At 40.8% G+C, this 12,241-nt stretch overlaps 1 protein-coding gene and 1 long non-coding RNA gene across 11 annotated transcripts in view; one reads left to right on the forward strand and one right to left on the reverse strand.

Annotated features, from left to right (window-relative positions):
• Positions 1–6,542, forward strand: part of LOC128327478 (uncharacterized) — a 94,768-nt gene extending 88,226 nt beyond the window's left edge. For 2 of the 3 annotated variants that reach the window (XR_008308626.1, XR_008308627.1), the window contains exons 5-6: positions 1,598–1,655; positions 5,666–6,542. This is a non-coding gene — a long non-coding RNA (uncharacterized LOC128327478). The remainder of the gene's footprint in view (positions 1–1,597; positions 1,656–5,665) is intronic. The other variant, XR_008308628.1, reaches the window with a different exon arrangement.
• TNRC6B (trinucleotide repeat containing adaptor 6B) overlaps positions 1–12,241 on the reverse strand; it is a 220,677-nt gene that overhangs the window by 76,735 nt on the left and 131,701 nt on the right. For all 8 annotated transcript variants that reach the window (XM_053256273.1, XM_053256276.1, XM_053256272.1 and 5 more), the window contains 2 exons: positions 6,098–6,119; positions 3,513–3,857 (listed from right to left, as the gene is read on the reverse strand). In XM_053256273.1, coding sequence (XP_053112248.1) covers positions 3,513–3,857; positions 6,098–6,119 — 367 coding nt within the window. The remainder of the gene's footprint in view (positions 1–3,512; positions 3,858–6,097; positions 6,120–12,241) is intronic.

Consider the following 12,241-nt stretch of genomic DNA (forward strand, 5'->3'; position numbering starts at 1 on the left):
GTTTGGAAAAAAAGTCTAGGATGGCCATCAGCCCTCTGGTCAGGCCTGGGGCAGACTTCCTCAAGTTCAGATCTGAAATCCTCCAGGTTGGAGGCCGTAACTCCTTCTAAGGTTGTTCTAGAGGGAGTTTATTAGGATCCAAAGGATCTTCTTGCTCGTTATTACCCCTGCTTCAGAGGGGGTAATTTTGCTCATCCCCTAATGACTGGTCTTCCAAATCATATTGCCCTTCTTCAAATTCGAGCGGAGGCTCTTCATCGAATTTGAGGGGGTCCTCAGTGTCAGGACTGAGGTGACCATCGTCTTGGTCAAAATAGTGTGGACTGAGGTTGGCGACTCTTTAGTGGACTGAGGTTGGCGACTCTGCCTGGTGTTTGGATTTGTGGTCCAAGCTCAAATCTGATATTTTCTGCATCTTCTTTGGAGCAGACTGAGAAGTGGCCATAATGGATCCAGGTTTGTGTTTCTGCAGATTGTGCAATTGTATGGGTTATAGGAATGTCGCCCAGAAGTCGTAGTTTTTTCTTTTTAGTAGCTAAGGTATTCGAACCCGAGGAGTCTGAAGTTTTCTGAGTAGTGGTGGTGGCCAGCACCAAGCTGTTCGATCCCAAAGGTGGGATAGCTTCAGCCATAGGCTCTTTGGTAGATTCAGTAGTGGGTGCAAACCTGAGGGCATCACCATATCTACCAAGCCAGCTTGCACTGTGGCTGGTAAAGACACCGAATGTGAAGATTCCAGGGACTGCTCCCACAGCCAAGTGCAAAGGCGCAAAGGCCAGTTTTTGTGGGCCTGTTTGAAAAAATTTGCACAAAAGAAGCAGGCCTGTACATTGTGTGCCTCGCTGAGGCAGTAAATGCAATGACTGTGCCTGTCCATAGAGGGGGAGTTTAGCCCTACAACAGACACAGCACTTAAAAGTGACCTTGCTGACCATAAGCAAAGTGGAGAAGCTGAAAAATAAAGCACGTCCCCCCACACGGCCGAAAGAAAAGAAGGGGGGAGGGGGCCGCGATATAAAGAAAAACGCTAATGGAAAGAGAGAAGACAACAAACTTAAGTAAAGATAGTAGGGGGAAAAGTTCAGGAGAGAATAAGAGGCACTTTCGATTTTGCAGGAGCTCAGAGCAACTGAGAACAAAGCTAGTCTGTCGGACGAAGAAAGACTGAGGTGGGAATCACAAGGACATGCACACATCACCATAGGGGAGGGGCCACCGCCCGTTTAAGCTGGAAAGAATTTGAGCTCAAAGAAACTCTGACGAGGTCTCTGCACAGGCGCAAAGCCCATTCATATAAAGCACAGAGACCACATCAAAGAAGCCTCTAAATACCAGTTGCAGGGAAGTAACAGGAGAGAGGGCATGCCTTCAGCTTTTGCCTATGGGCTTCCCAGAAGCATCTGGTGGGCCATTATGCAAAACAGGATGCTGTACTAGATCAATCAGAACTGTTCTTATGTTCTTACAGAACAATATGCCCATAACCAAATCACAATCTTATTCTTCTTCTAGAAACATTAGCATAGCAAAAGTATCTAAAATGTGTTTGAGATATAAGTTCGCAACAATAACCTGTGATATCAATTTATGCTTGTAGTGCCTATTTATTGCAGGATACATTCTCTTCTACAACTAAAGCATAATCAATTTTCCAGGTAAGGATCGTTACGCCTAAGATAGCAAAGGTGATAATTTAAAAAAAAAAAAAGATGATGTCAAGGCTTGATCACGATTTGTTCTGGAAATCTATACAACAGCAAACACTTGTGTCATACAGCAACTACTTTCTGCCCATATAGCAAGAACGTAATTAGTTGGCCACTACAGATTTGCATAGATTCTTCTATCCTCAGCTGGCTCCCATTCAAAACATACAGTGTTGTCTTGGAAACATCGATTAGCATGATCCCAGAAGGGATTAATACTTAGAAGAAACTCATCACAAATATAAATGAGATGGTCTATCATAGGTGAATACATACATTTCTCATGAACAATACAGAACTGCAAGATTCCTGCCACCCGCCCCCCCTCTATAATGAACTATGCCAGTGTCAGGAAATATATATTAGGTATATATATAAAAATATATTAGGTTAAGTTCCCAGGTTCTTTCTCTTGTTACATTCCAACGTGAGCAAGAAATCAAAATTCTGAGTGGGACTACATCGTAAGCAATGTGCTGTGTTCTCAACAGTCCCCACTGAGTTCTGTGGGACACAATATGTTGAACAGGACACAGTTAAACTGCATGTTATATGATGATGATGATGATGATGGTGGTGGTGGTGGTGGTGGTGGTGATGATGATGATGTTACCCCCAACAATGGGTTCATTGGCAGTGTTCCCTGTAACAGGGATTCCCAGATGTTTTTGACTACAACTCCCAGCATTCCCAGATGCAATGGCCTTTGGCTGAGGATTATGGGAGTTGTAGTCAACAATATCTGGGAATCCCTGTTAGAAGGAACACTGGTCATCGGTATAGACTGCGAGGCCCTTGTGGATGGCTATGGGGTGGACACCAAAAGTGCTCTGAGCCTATGAGACAAAGTGTGATACAAACACACAAACAAGTATGCATACATTCTTAGCTTAATGACTTTCAGTAGAGGGAACCTCCCCCGCCCCACCCAAGAAACTAGATCCAACAGTAGAAGAAAGCAGATTTAGATCCATCCCAAAACTATTAAATATACCCTTTTACTCTGTCCCATGTAAACGGTAAGCTGCCATTCACTCTTACAGGAAGAAGTGTTGCATTTGAACTGCAGTTGAGGCATAATAGAGACGCACAGCATGCATCAGGAGCAGTGTCCCCACTAAGGCATGCACGTGTGTGTACACCCACAAATCTTTTGATGTCTGCTCAGTTAATTTTAGATCCCATTCAGGTTGAATCAGGAAGGCCCCACTATGACTGCACATGCGCACACACTGCCTTGATACTGCTGCCCAGAACAAAACTACACACAGAGATGAAAAAAATGAGAGAGAACACTAATCAGGAGCTAGCTTCATAGTCCACCCCTTCCCCAATCATATCAAAATATGTTCCTGTGAATTCTAGATAGAATAAAGGTCATACCTGGCACCTCAAATTGATCTATCAAGTGTACCCATATGCAGAATGGGAGAGGGGGGAGCAGTGGCTAAGAAAGTCCAGTTCACATACTGAGAACTCTTGATCTAGATCTCCTGAGCCAATATTAAAGTATTTTCTTGCAATTTAGTTCAGGAGCCCTCTGGAATAACTGGCTACCATTCTGCTACCAGGTACTTAATGTATTTAAGAAGTTGGTCTCTCTCTAATCCTCACCTTCCTAGGTTTCAATTCTCAAGCTGGAGAAATGGCCAGCCCCTTGAGCATTTCCCCACAGAATTATTCAACATCCTATAAAATTTGTTTCTACCTTTAATTAGAATAGTGAAGCAGAACAATTAAAAAAACCCTGATATCCATTTTGTCATAAAAACTTGCATGTTTTGCTTGCAGCTAAAGCTTTCATACCTGTTGCAGTCCCACTGTCACACGGCAGCAGCACTCCTGTTACTGGTTGTGCGTTGTTTGGATTTGCTCCAGGTGCTGGAGAAGGAGGCGGCCCTACTCCACTCCCAAGGAGCATACAGGATGGCGGAGGGGGCTGCCCACGTTTCAGTAACACTTTGTGGTCCTGCTGGCAACGGAATCGCGGCGGCACCTCCCGAGGCATGTAGCGGGCGGCGCTTGGCGGTTGACCGTTCGGCACTGCCACCCTTTTGGCATTGTTGCCACCATTGACTGGTGGCGATGGAGAGCTGCCAATTGGGCTGGCGGTCACTGGTTGGCTTAAACTTGGTTTCGTCGCTTCGGGCACTAAAACAAAGAATGTAGAATAGGTGCGAATTGTTCTGCATATGGAATCCAATGACTATGTGATAAAATTACATTAATGACAATCTATTATCAAAAACCATTTTTAGCATCAAGTATATTAGAAACATAAAGAAAAGCACAACAAAATGTCTACATACCTTAACAAAGATAAAATCTTTGCCATCTTGAACACAATGATATATAATCCTGAGTGTCCCTATATTTCCTTCAGGAAAAACTCATAGAAAAATAAAAACTTCTGAAATTATAGACTATGACCACCACTCTGAACTACCTGCACCAATCAGTTAATTGGCTATAGACTACTCCTATTCTCTGTCAGACTATTACAGTGGAAAGCAAGTGGCATAGTCAAGACAGAAATATAAGAGAGGGGTGTGAACACATGCACATACATGGACGTGCTCACATCTCCCCTAACACCTGCCACCAGGTCTTTAGGGAGAATATAGAGATTTTCTCTGTATGCTGAAAGAGGAGATATTCCTGCAAGATAACAAAAGAGCATACAAGATAACAGAGAACTGCACTGGACAGTAATATGCAAGATGATGATGTCTAAAAAGGCTTTTAGAGTACCCAGGAAAAATACCTGAGGCCTTAGTAAAAGGCTCATGTTGTTTCAGCATCAGCTCATTGACTACACTAGACAAAAGTACAAATTCCATAACTGGAATTTTAGGGAAAGCAACTAAACATGAAACATCAAGAATTAGAATGCTTAGAGATACTTGCACTCCTTTTGTAAATTCAAAACCTGAAGCAGACAACCCTAACCCTCCAAGCCCCAGTCAAATTCTGAATATGTGCCAGGGGACTCTGGGGTGAGGACCAGAGAGAGAGAGCTGGTCTTGTGGTAGCAAGCATGGCTTGTCTCCATAACTAAGTAGGGTCTGCCCTGGTTGCATATGAATGGGAGACTTGAAGTGTGAGCACTGCAAGATATTCCCCTCAGGGGATGAAGCTGCTCTGGGAAGAGCAGAAGGTTTCGAGTTCCCTCCCTGGCTTCCCCAAGATAGGGCTGAAAGAGATTCCTGCCTGCAACCTTAGAGAAGCCTCTGCCAGTCTGTGAAGACAATACTGAGCTAGACAGACCAATGGTCTGACTCGGTATATGGCAGTTTCCTATGTTCCTATGACTGACATGGACAGATTAATGGCCAGCTACTAGCAGAACCAACATCTGTGGACCATGTATATATGAATGATATTCAAGAGATCAAACCATTCTTAGCTTTTATTCTGGAACTTTCAAGGATAGTCCAAGGATAGTGAGAGCCAGTGCGGTGTAGTGGTTAGAGTGCTGGACTAGGACCAGGGAGACCCGAGTTCAAATCCCCATTCAGCCATGAAACTAGCTGGGTGACTTTGGGCCAGTCACTTCTCTCTCAGCCTAACCTACTTCACAGGGTTGTTGTGAAAGAGAAACTCAAGTATGCAGCACACCACTCTGGGCTCCTTGGAGGAAGAATGGGATATAAATGTAGTAATAATAATAATAATAATAATAATAATTTACAAAGTTTACTTAAACTGCCATTAAGTGAACACACACAACTTAAACACAAATGAACTTTCAAATGCAGTAATGGTGCAGAAGAGAAAGTGCAACGCCTAAATGAAGGTGAGAGAGTACAAGTGTGTGTATGGGTACTTTACTACGGCAGACCTGAATTAAATATGCAGATCAGCAGTTTTATGGCATGGTATTTGCTAAGTCATACTGCACCAAACGCTGGAATATGTTTTGAACCAATTTCTCTCATTTTTTCATTCTGTTCAAGCAGAACTATCATCTGACAGCAAGTAAACAGGTCCAGTTCATTCCTAGTCTTCCAAAGCAGACAGCCATGCAGCACGAACCCTTATATCTATATCAAGATATGACTGCATTACTGAATGAAAAGTTTAGGCCACAACTAGTACAATGGCATTCTGGGCCAAACGAGTTGCATCCGATATAAGGAATGCAGCATGTTATCTGCCAAGATCCTCAGTCAAAAATCTCTTCCTTTCCAGACATTGAGGACTGGCTAAGGCAACATATTTGATTTGTTTGTGGTTATATTTTTGTTCCATGCTCTGGTTATATAGTACTCTCTCATATTAAAAGCAGTGAATCATCTTTTCTCTGGTAAGAGTAGAGGATACAAAGAAAAAAGAAAGGCCTGCTCAAGGACAGAAAACACTATAACAAGAAAAAAGTATAATACTCTTACCTTTGGTTTTTTGATCTGTGACCTGTAAGTTAAATAATAAAGAATATAAACACAGATTCAATCTTCCTACTGTTTAGTAGTGAGTTAAACTTGGTTTCAAGGTGACATCAGTGCGAATGTGTGTGCGCGTGCGCATGAACGCATAAAGACATAGACACCCCCGCAAATGTTTTTCTTATTTTCAACAAATACAAAAACTGTGCAACAACATAAGAGACCCCAAATATAAGCCAGAAAACGTGAGCCATTTGATTACACGCAAGTTCAGTGTTAAGAAGAGATTGTTGGTTATTGAGCATGCAGGTACAACTTGATCGGAGACAAATGAAAACAAAATTCAAGAACAAACATCATTCCAAAATTTGATTTGTGTGGATGGAGGGTTGCAAACTGACCATCCATTATGGACATATTCAATAAATGGATACTGTATTTCCCCCCAAATCCCTTGTTTTGTTTCTCTTGTAGTTAACCTTATTTGATATGTTAGCTTTTCAGATAATGCAATCTTTCAGATCCTATAAAACCAATTTCCAATGGATTGACCCTTTGAGGATTTCCATTGTTTAGCTACCTCTATCTTGGCTGCTACTAGCAGCAAAGTAATTAGATCTTTATGAAATATATTTTTGTGACTAAGGTGACATCAATAAGGTGAATGCTAACCTGTTTAGGTATATGTAAATATTAAAATGTGAGCCAAAGAACTCATGTATCATTTCTAACAACATATGCACATTTTAGTTTTTTTAAAAAACACCCCCCTCTCTCTTTATCAATGTCTTGGTATTACTTTCATTTTACAAATAAGCACATCATAGAAAATGGACACTAATGTAGGCAATGGAACCCAGATCTCAAATACAGGTGAAACTCGGAAAATTAGAATATCGTGCAAAAGTCCATTAATTTCAGTAATGCAAATTAAAAGGTGAAACTGATATATGAGACAGACGCATTACATGCAAAGCGAGATAAGTCAAGCCTTAATTTGTTATAATTGTGATGATCATGGCGTACAGCTCATGAAAACCCCAAATCCACAATCTTAGAAGATTAGAATATTACATGGAACCAAGAAGACAAGGATTGAAGAATAGAACAATATCGGACCTCTGAAAAGTATACAGTGTACTGTGCTTGATTGGCCAGCAAACTCGCCTGACCTGACCCCATAGAGAATCTATGGGGCATTGCCAAGAGAAGGATGAGAGACATGAGACCAAACAATGCAGAATTGCTGAAGGCCGCTAATGAAGCATCCTGGTCTCCCATAATACTTCATCAGTGCCACAGGCTGATAGCATCCATGCCACGCTGCACTGAGGCAGTAATTGCTGCAAAAAGGGCCAAAACCAAGTACTGAATACATATGCATGCTTATACTTTTCAGAGGTCCGATATTGTTCTATTCTTCAATCCTTGTCTTCTTGGTTCCATGTAATATTCTAATTTTCTGAGATTGTGGATTTGGGGTTTTCATGAGCTGTACGCCATGATCATCACAATTATAACAAATTAAGGCTTGACTTATCTCGCTTTGCATGTAATGTGTCTGTCTCATATATCAGTTTCACCTTTTAATTTGCATTACTGAAATTAATGGACTTTTGCACAATATTCTAATTTTCCGAGTTTCACCTGTACATGTGATACACCAATAGGCAAGAGAACATATTTCAACCAATGAATTAAGTGTTTTGAAAATTTTCTCCAAAGAAATAAAAACTTCTTAAAACCACAATATTTGTTTTTTCTTCTGAACTGAAGCTTATTTGATCCTGTCCAGTAGAACAACTACTTCCGTGACTTATAAGCAAGCAAAACCAAGCAGGGATTCTCCAAAGCAAATTAGTACACTTCTAAGGGCCACTCTATGAGAATATGAGCTAATCTCCCCCTGCAGACTATATCAGTGCTTTGTTTTATCATGTGAAAACATTCTTTATCTCTAGCATCATTTGATGCACAATTAAGTTGCCTATAAAGGTCATTAGCAGCCAAAAATGTATACAAGGAGTCAAACCAAACTGGAACAGAAAATCAGACAGCCCTTTCCCCTCACTCCAAACCATAATAGAATCAGAACTGAAGGGACTTTGTATGCCATCTAGACCAGAGATTTTCAACCTTGATGTTGAGATCTGGATCTGAAGTTCAGATGTTCAACTCCCATAATCCCCAGCCCCAAAGGCCTTTGGATGGGGATTATGGGAACTGAAGTCCAACATCTGGGGACCCAAAGTTGAGAACCCCTGATCTAGACCAACCCTGTTAACTTGGTCAAGAGTCACCTACTTGGTGATGGTTCTCTTATATTTAGCAGGGGAAGGGCAACTGTCTCTTATTCATCCCAGCATAATGTCTTGCTGATGTTTTTCTCTCTCACTTTTTTTGTAAGCCCCTTCGGGACAGGAAACCATAGTTTCACACATTTTACTGTGTATGAAGCTACCTAATGGCGTGGGGAAATGACTTGACTAGAGAGCAAGAAGTTGCTGGTTTGAATCCCCACTGGTATGTTTCCCAGACTATGGGAAACACTTATAACAGGCAGCAGCGATATAGGAAGGGGCTAAAAGGCATCATCTCACACTGTGCAGGAGGAGGCAATGGTAAACCCGCCTGTATTCCACCAAAGAAAACCTCATGGCTCTGTGGTCGCCAGGAGTCTACACTGACTCGAGGGTACAACTTTAAACCACTTTGAGAACTTTTTGTGAAAGGTGGAATATATATATTTTAAACAATCACTCTCCACTAAATGCAGAGAGCTAGAATATCCCCAGGCTTGAAGACCTTCAGTGTGGGAGAGCACCTCCTGCCTTGGTAACTGGGATCATTGCCAAACTGCACCTATCTTTAAGAAGTTTCTTCTAACATTTAACCAAAATCTACCCTCCTTTAACTTAAGCTCATTAGATCCAGTGCTGCCTTCCAGGGCAACAAAGAAAAAGTCTTTGTCCCTCTTCTATGTGACTGCTCTTTGGGTATCTGAAAAGTGTTTCTCCCCCCGTCACCTGCCCTTGATCATCTGTTTACTTGAACCACTGACGGCTTTTCAAATCCAAATTCTAACAGAAATTTTAAAAGATTGAAAATTCAGTTCATAAGTAGCATTAATGAAAACTCTTAATGCAGTAAAATCACTGAGTTTCCAGACCAACCAGAATGAACTGTGAACAAGCAAAATTAGAGTTTCTATATTGTTTGGGTTTGTTTTTCTACTCTGCCCTCTTCAAGTCTGGGAAACAGGTGACAGGTGAGAAGCATGGTACTCTAAGGTTGGAATCCACTGTTAGCAGACCTTGAAGATTAAAAACTTGCTGGAAGAAGATAAAAACAACAGCAGGGAAAACCTCACTAATTCTTTAGCTCAGTTTGAATGATCCTCCAAACCAATATATTACAGACTCATCGACTTCCTGTGTGGTAAGTCCCTCCTCCTCCTCAATTTCTGGGCTGTTTTAACCAAAGTTCACTATGAACTTTGGACTACTGAATTTGGCTACGATGGTTAGCATTAACCTCCTAAAACACAGTTTGAAATGGATTGTTCAAACCATTGTTTGGAACGTCACACTATGCCCAATTTGGACATCACAGCACACTATGTAATTTCAATTAGAAGAAAATAGAAGACGAGAATCACTGTGTAAGAGGGGAAGAGGGAAGGGGAGGAGGAGCATGCATATTTGAGAACTTGTTCCAATTGTCCCCAACTTTCAGGGACATTGTTTTGGAAGGTATTGGCTTCTGCGAAGGGAAGGGGAGATAATTGAAAATTGCCTCTCCCCCGTTGTGTGCCAGAAAATTCTGGCAGGTTACCATAAGGTTAGTCTGGATATCAGTCCTCCCTTTTTCACTGTTGCGTATAACCTTTAATCTGGCTGTTTCCCAGTTTTATTACTCAGGCTTTTATGTATTTCTGTCTTCTAATGTCTTTTAACCTTTTAACATCCGTTTTTATGTGCCCCGAACCCCCATGCCTTTCATGACTTTTATTACGTCTCAAAATTTTAGGCCCTCATGCCTTTGGTGTATTATCTACTATTTTTAGTGTTTTAGTCCTTTTAGAATATGTATCCTTTTATATGTAATCACTTGTTATCTACTCTCACTTTTAACATGTAATCACCCTTATACTTTATGCTGGTCTATTACTGTAATAAAGATTGATTGATTGGCTATCAAGCATAATGTTTGAACTTGGCCAGCATTTCTGTGTGCAGTACAATGCACTTCCTATGCTGCTAGTGTTAGCTGGTCTCTGTAGTGTTCATCTTGCCATAAGCTGCTCTAACCAGTGTTCCCTCTAACAGGGATTCCCAGATGTTGTTAACTACAACCTCAAGAATCCCCAGCTGCAATGGCTTTTGCTTGGGGATTCTGGGAGTTGTAGTCAACAACATCTTGGAATCTCTGTTAGAGGGAACACTGGTTCTAACCTTTTACCTGAAGTTCGGAATAGGCATAGTTATTTAATAAACCCTTGCAAGGAAGCTTGAATCTATTGTGGTTAGGCCTGGAAGGTCTCTAGATAGTAAAGAATGAATGCAGCAAACTCTAAAGGTCCAAGCCCTGAGTCAGGTACCTCCAGAAGAGTAGAGAGCAGCCTGCATGTAGCTGGTGTGAAAGCATACAAGATAGCAGCTACATTTTTAAATTTCACTGTCTTTGCAAATCATCACTGACTTTATAATGTTTGAATTCACCCATGCAAACAAAAATCAAGTTTGGTTCACATGTGAATATTTCACGGAATCCTCACTGGCATGAAATGCAACCCAACTGACAACTTCAGACACAGCGAAATCCAAAATGCAACAGAAGCAATATGTTTAGTGGTTTACTTCCCTACATTTAGTTATTATTCAAGGTTTCCAGTTACAGCAGAGACAAATATGCTTCTGGTTGGTTTCCTTAAATCCTATTGTATTCTGGCCTATGTCTATACAGCCAGCATAGCATAGTGGTTAAAGGGTTGGACTAGGACTGGGAAGAGCCAAGTTCAAATCCCCATTCAACCATGAAACTCACTGAGTGACTCTGGGCCAGTAATGTATCTCTCAGCCTAACTTACCTCACAGGGTTGTTGTGAGGATAAAAATAATCATGTGCCCCACTCTGAGCTCCTCAGAGAAAAAGGAGGATATAAATGTAATAATAATAATAATAATAATAATAATAATAATAATAATAATAATAAAAAACAACACAGGCAGAATCTTCAATTCCAGTTGAATCAGAGATGTTTCTACCAAAGCATAGAAGGAGAAACTGCAAGAAACATAGAAACACCAAATAAAGAAGAAACAGTGCAATTCTGTGGGAAATTATGGGACAATCCAATAGATTATAATAAAAAAGCAGGCTGGGTGAAAGAGGTCAAAAAATGTAACCAACAAATGCAAGATCTAATAATAACACCAGAATAAGTGGAAGAGCAAAGAAAATTGTGGAAGAGTGGAAGAGCAAAGAAAATTAAAAATTGGACTGTGCCAGGTGACGATGAACTGCATGGCTTTTGGCTTAAACACCTAACAAGCCTTCATAAACAACTATCAAAACAGTTCAATCACATTTTGCAAGGAGGTGATATTGAACAATGGCTAAACTGGGAAAACTCATCTCATCATGAAAGACCCAGCAAAAGGTGCAGTTCCAAGTAATTATAGACCGATAACCTGCCTGCCAACCATGTTCAAATTATTAACTGGAATAATAGCAGATGAAGTGATGCAACACTTATTAACTAACAAACAGCTTCCAGTTGAACAGAAAGGAAATTGCCCGAACACCAGAGGCACAAAAGACCAGCTGCTGATTGACAAAATGATTTTAGAAAATTGCAAGAGAAGAAAAACAAATCTAAATGTTGCATGGATTGACAAGAAAGCCTTTGATTCATTGCCTCACACATGGATACTAAAATGTTTAGAAACAACTGGTGTCAGCAAAAACATTCAGATATTTATTTTAAAAAAGCAATGAGCATGTGGAGTACACAGTTAATCAATGGCGAGACACTTGGACAGGTTAGCATTAGAAGAGGCATTTTTCAAGGGGACTCACTATCCCCTCTGTTGTTTGTAATCGCCATGATCCCACTTTCACAAATACTAAACAAAACAGGCCTCGGAT

The sequence above is a fragment of the Hemicordylus capensis genome, chromosome 5, assembly GCF_027244095.1.
Source record: "Hemicordylus capensis ecotype Gifberg chromosome 5, rHemCap1.1.pri, whole genome shotgun sequence".
Classification (NCBI taxonomy): Eukaryota; Metazoa; Chordata; class Lepidosauria; order Squamata; family Cordylidae; genus Hemicordylus; species Hemicordylus capensis.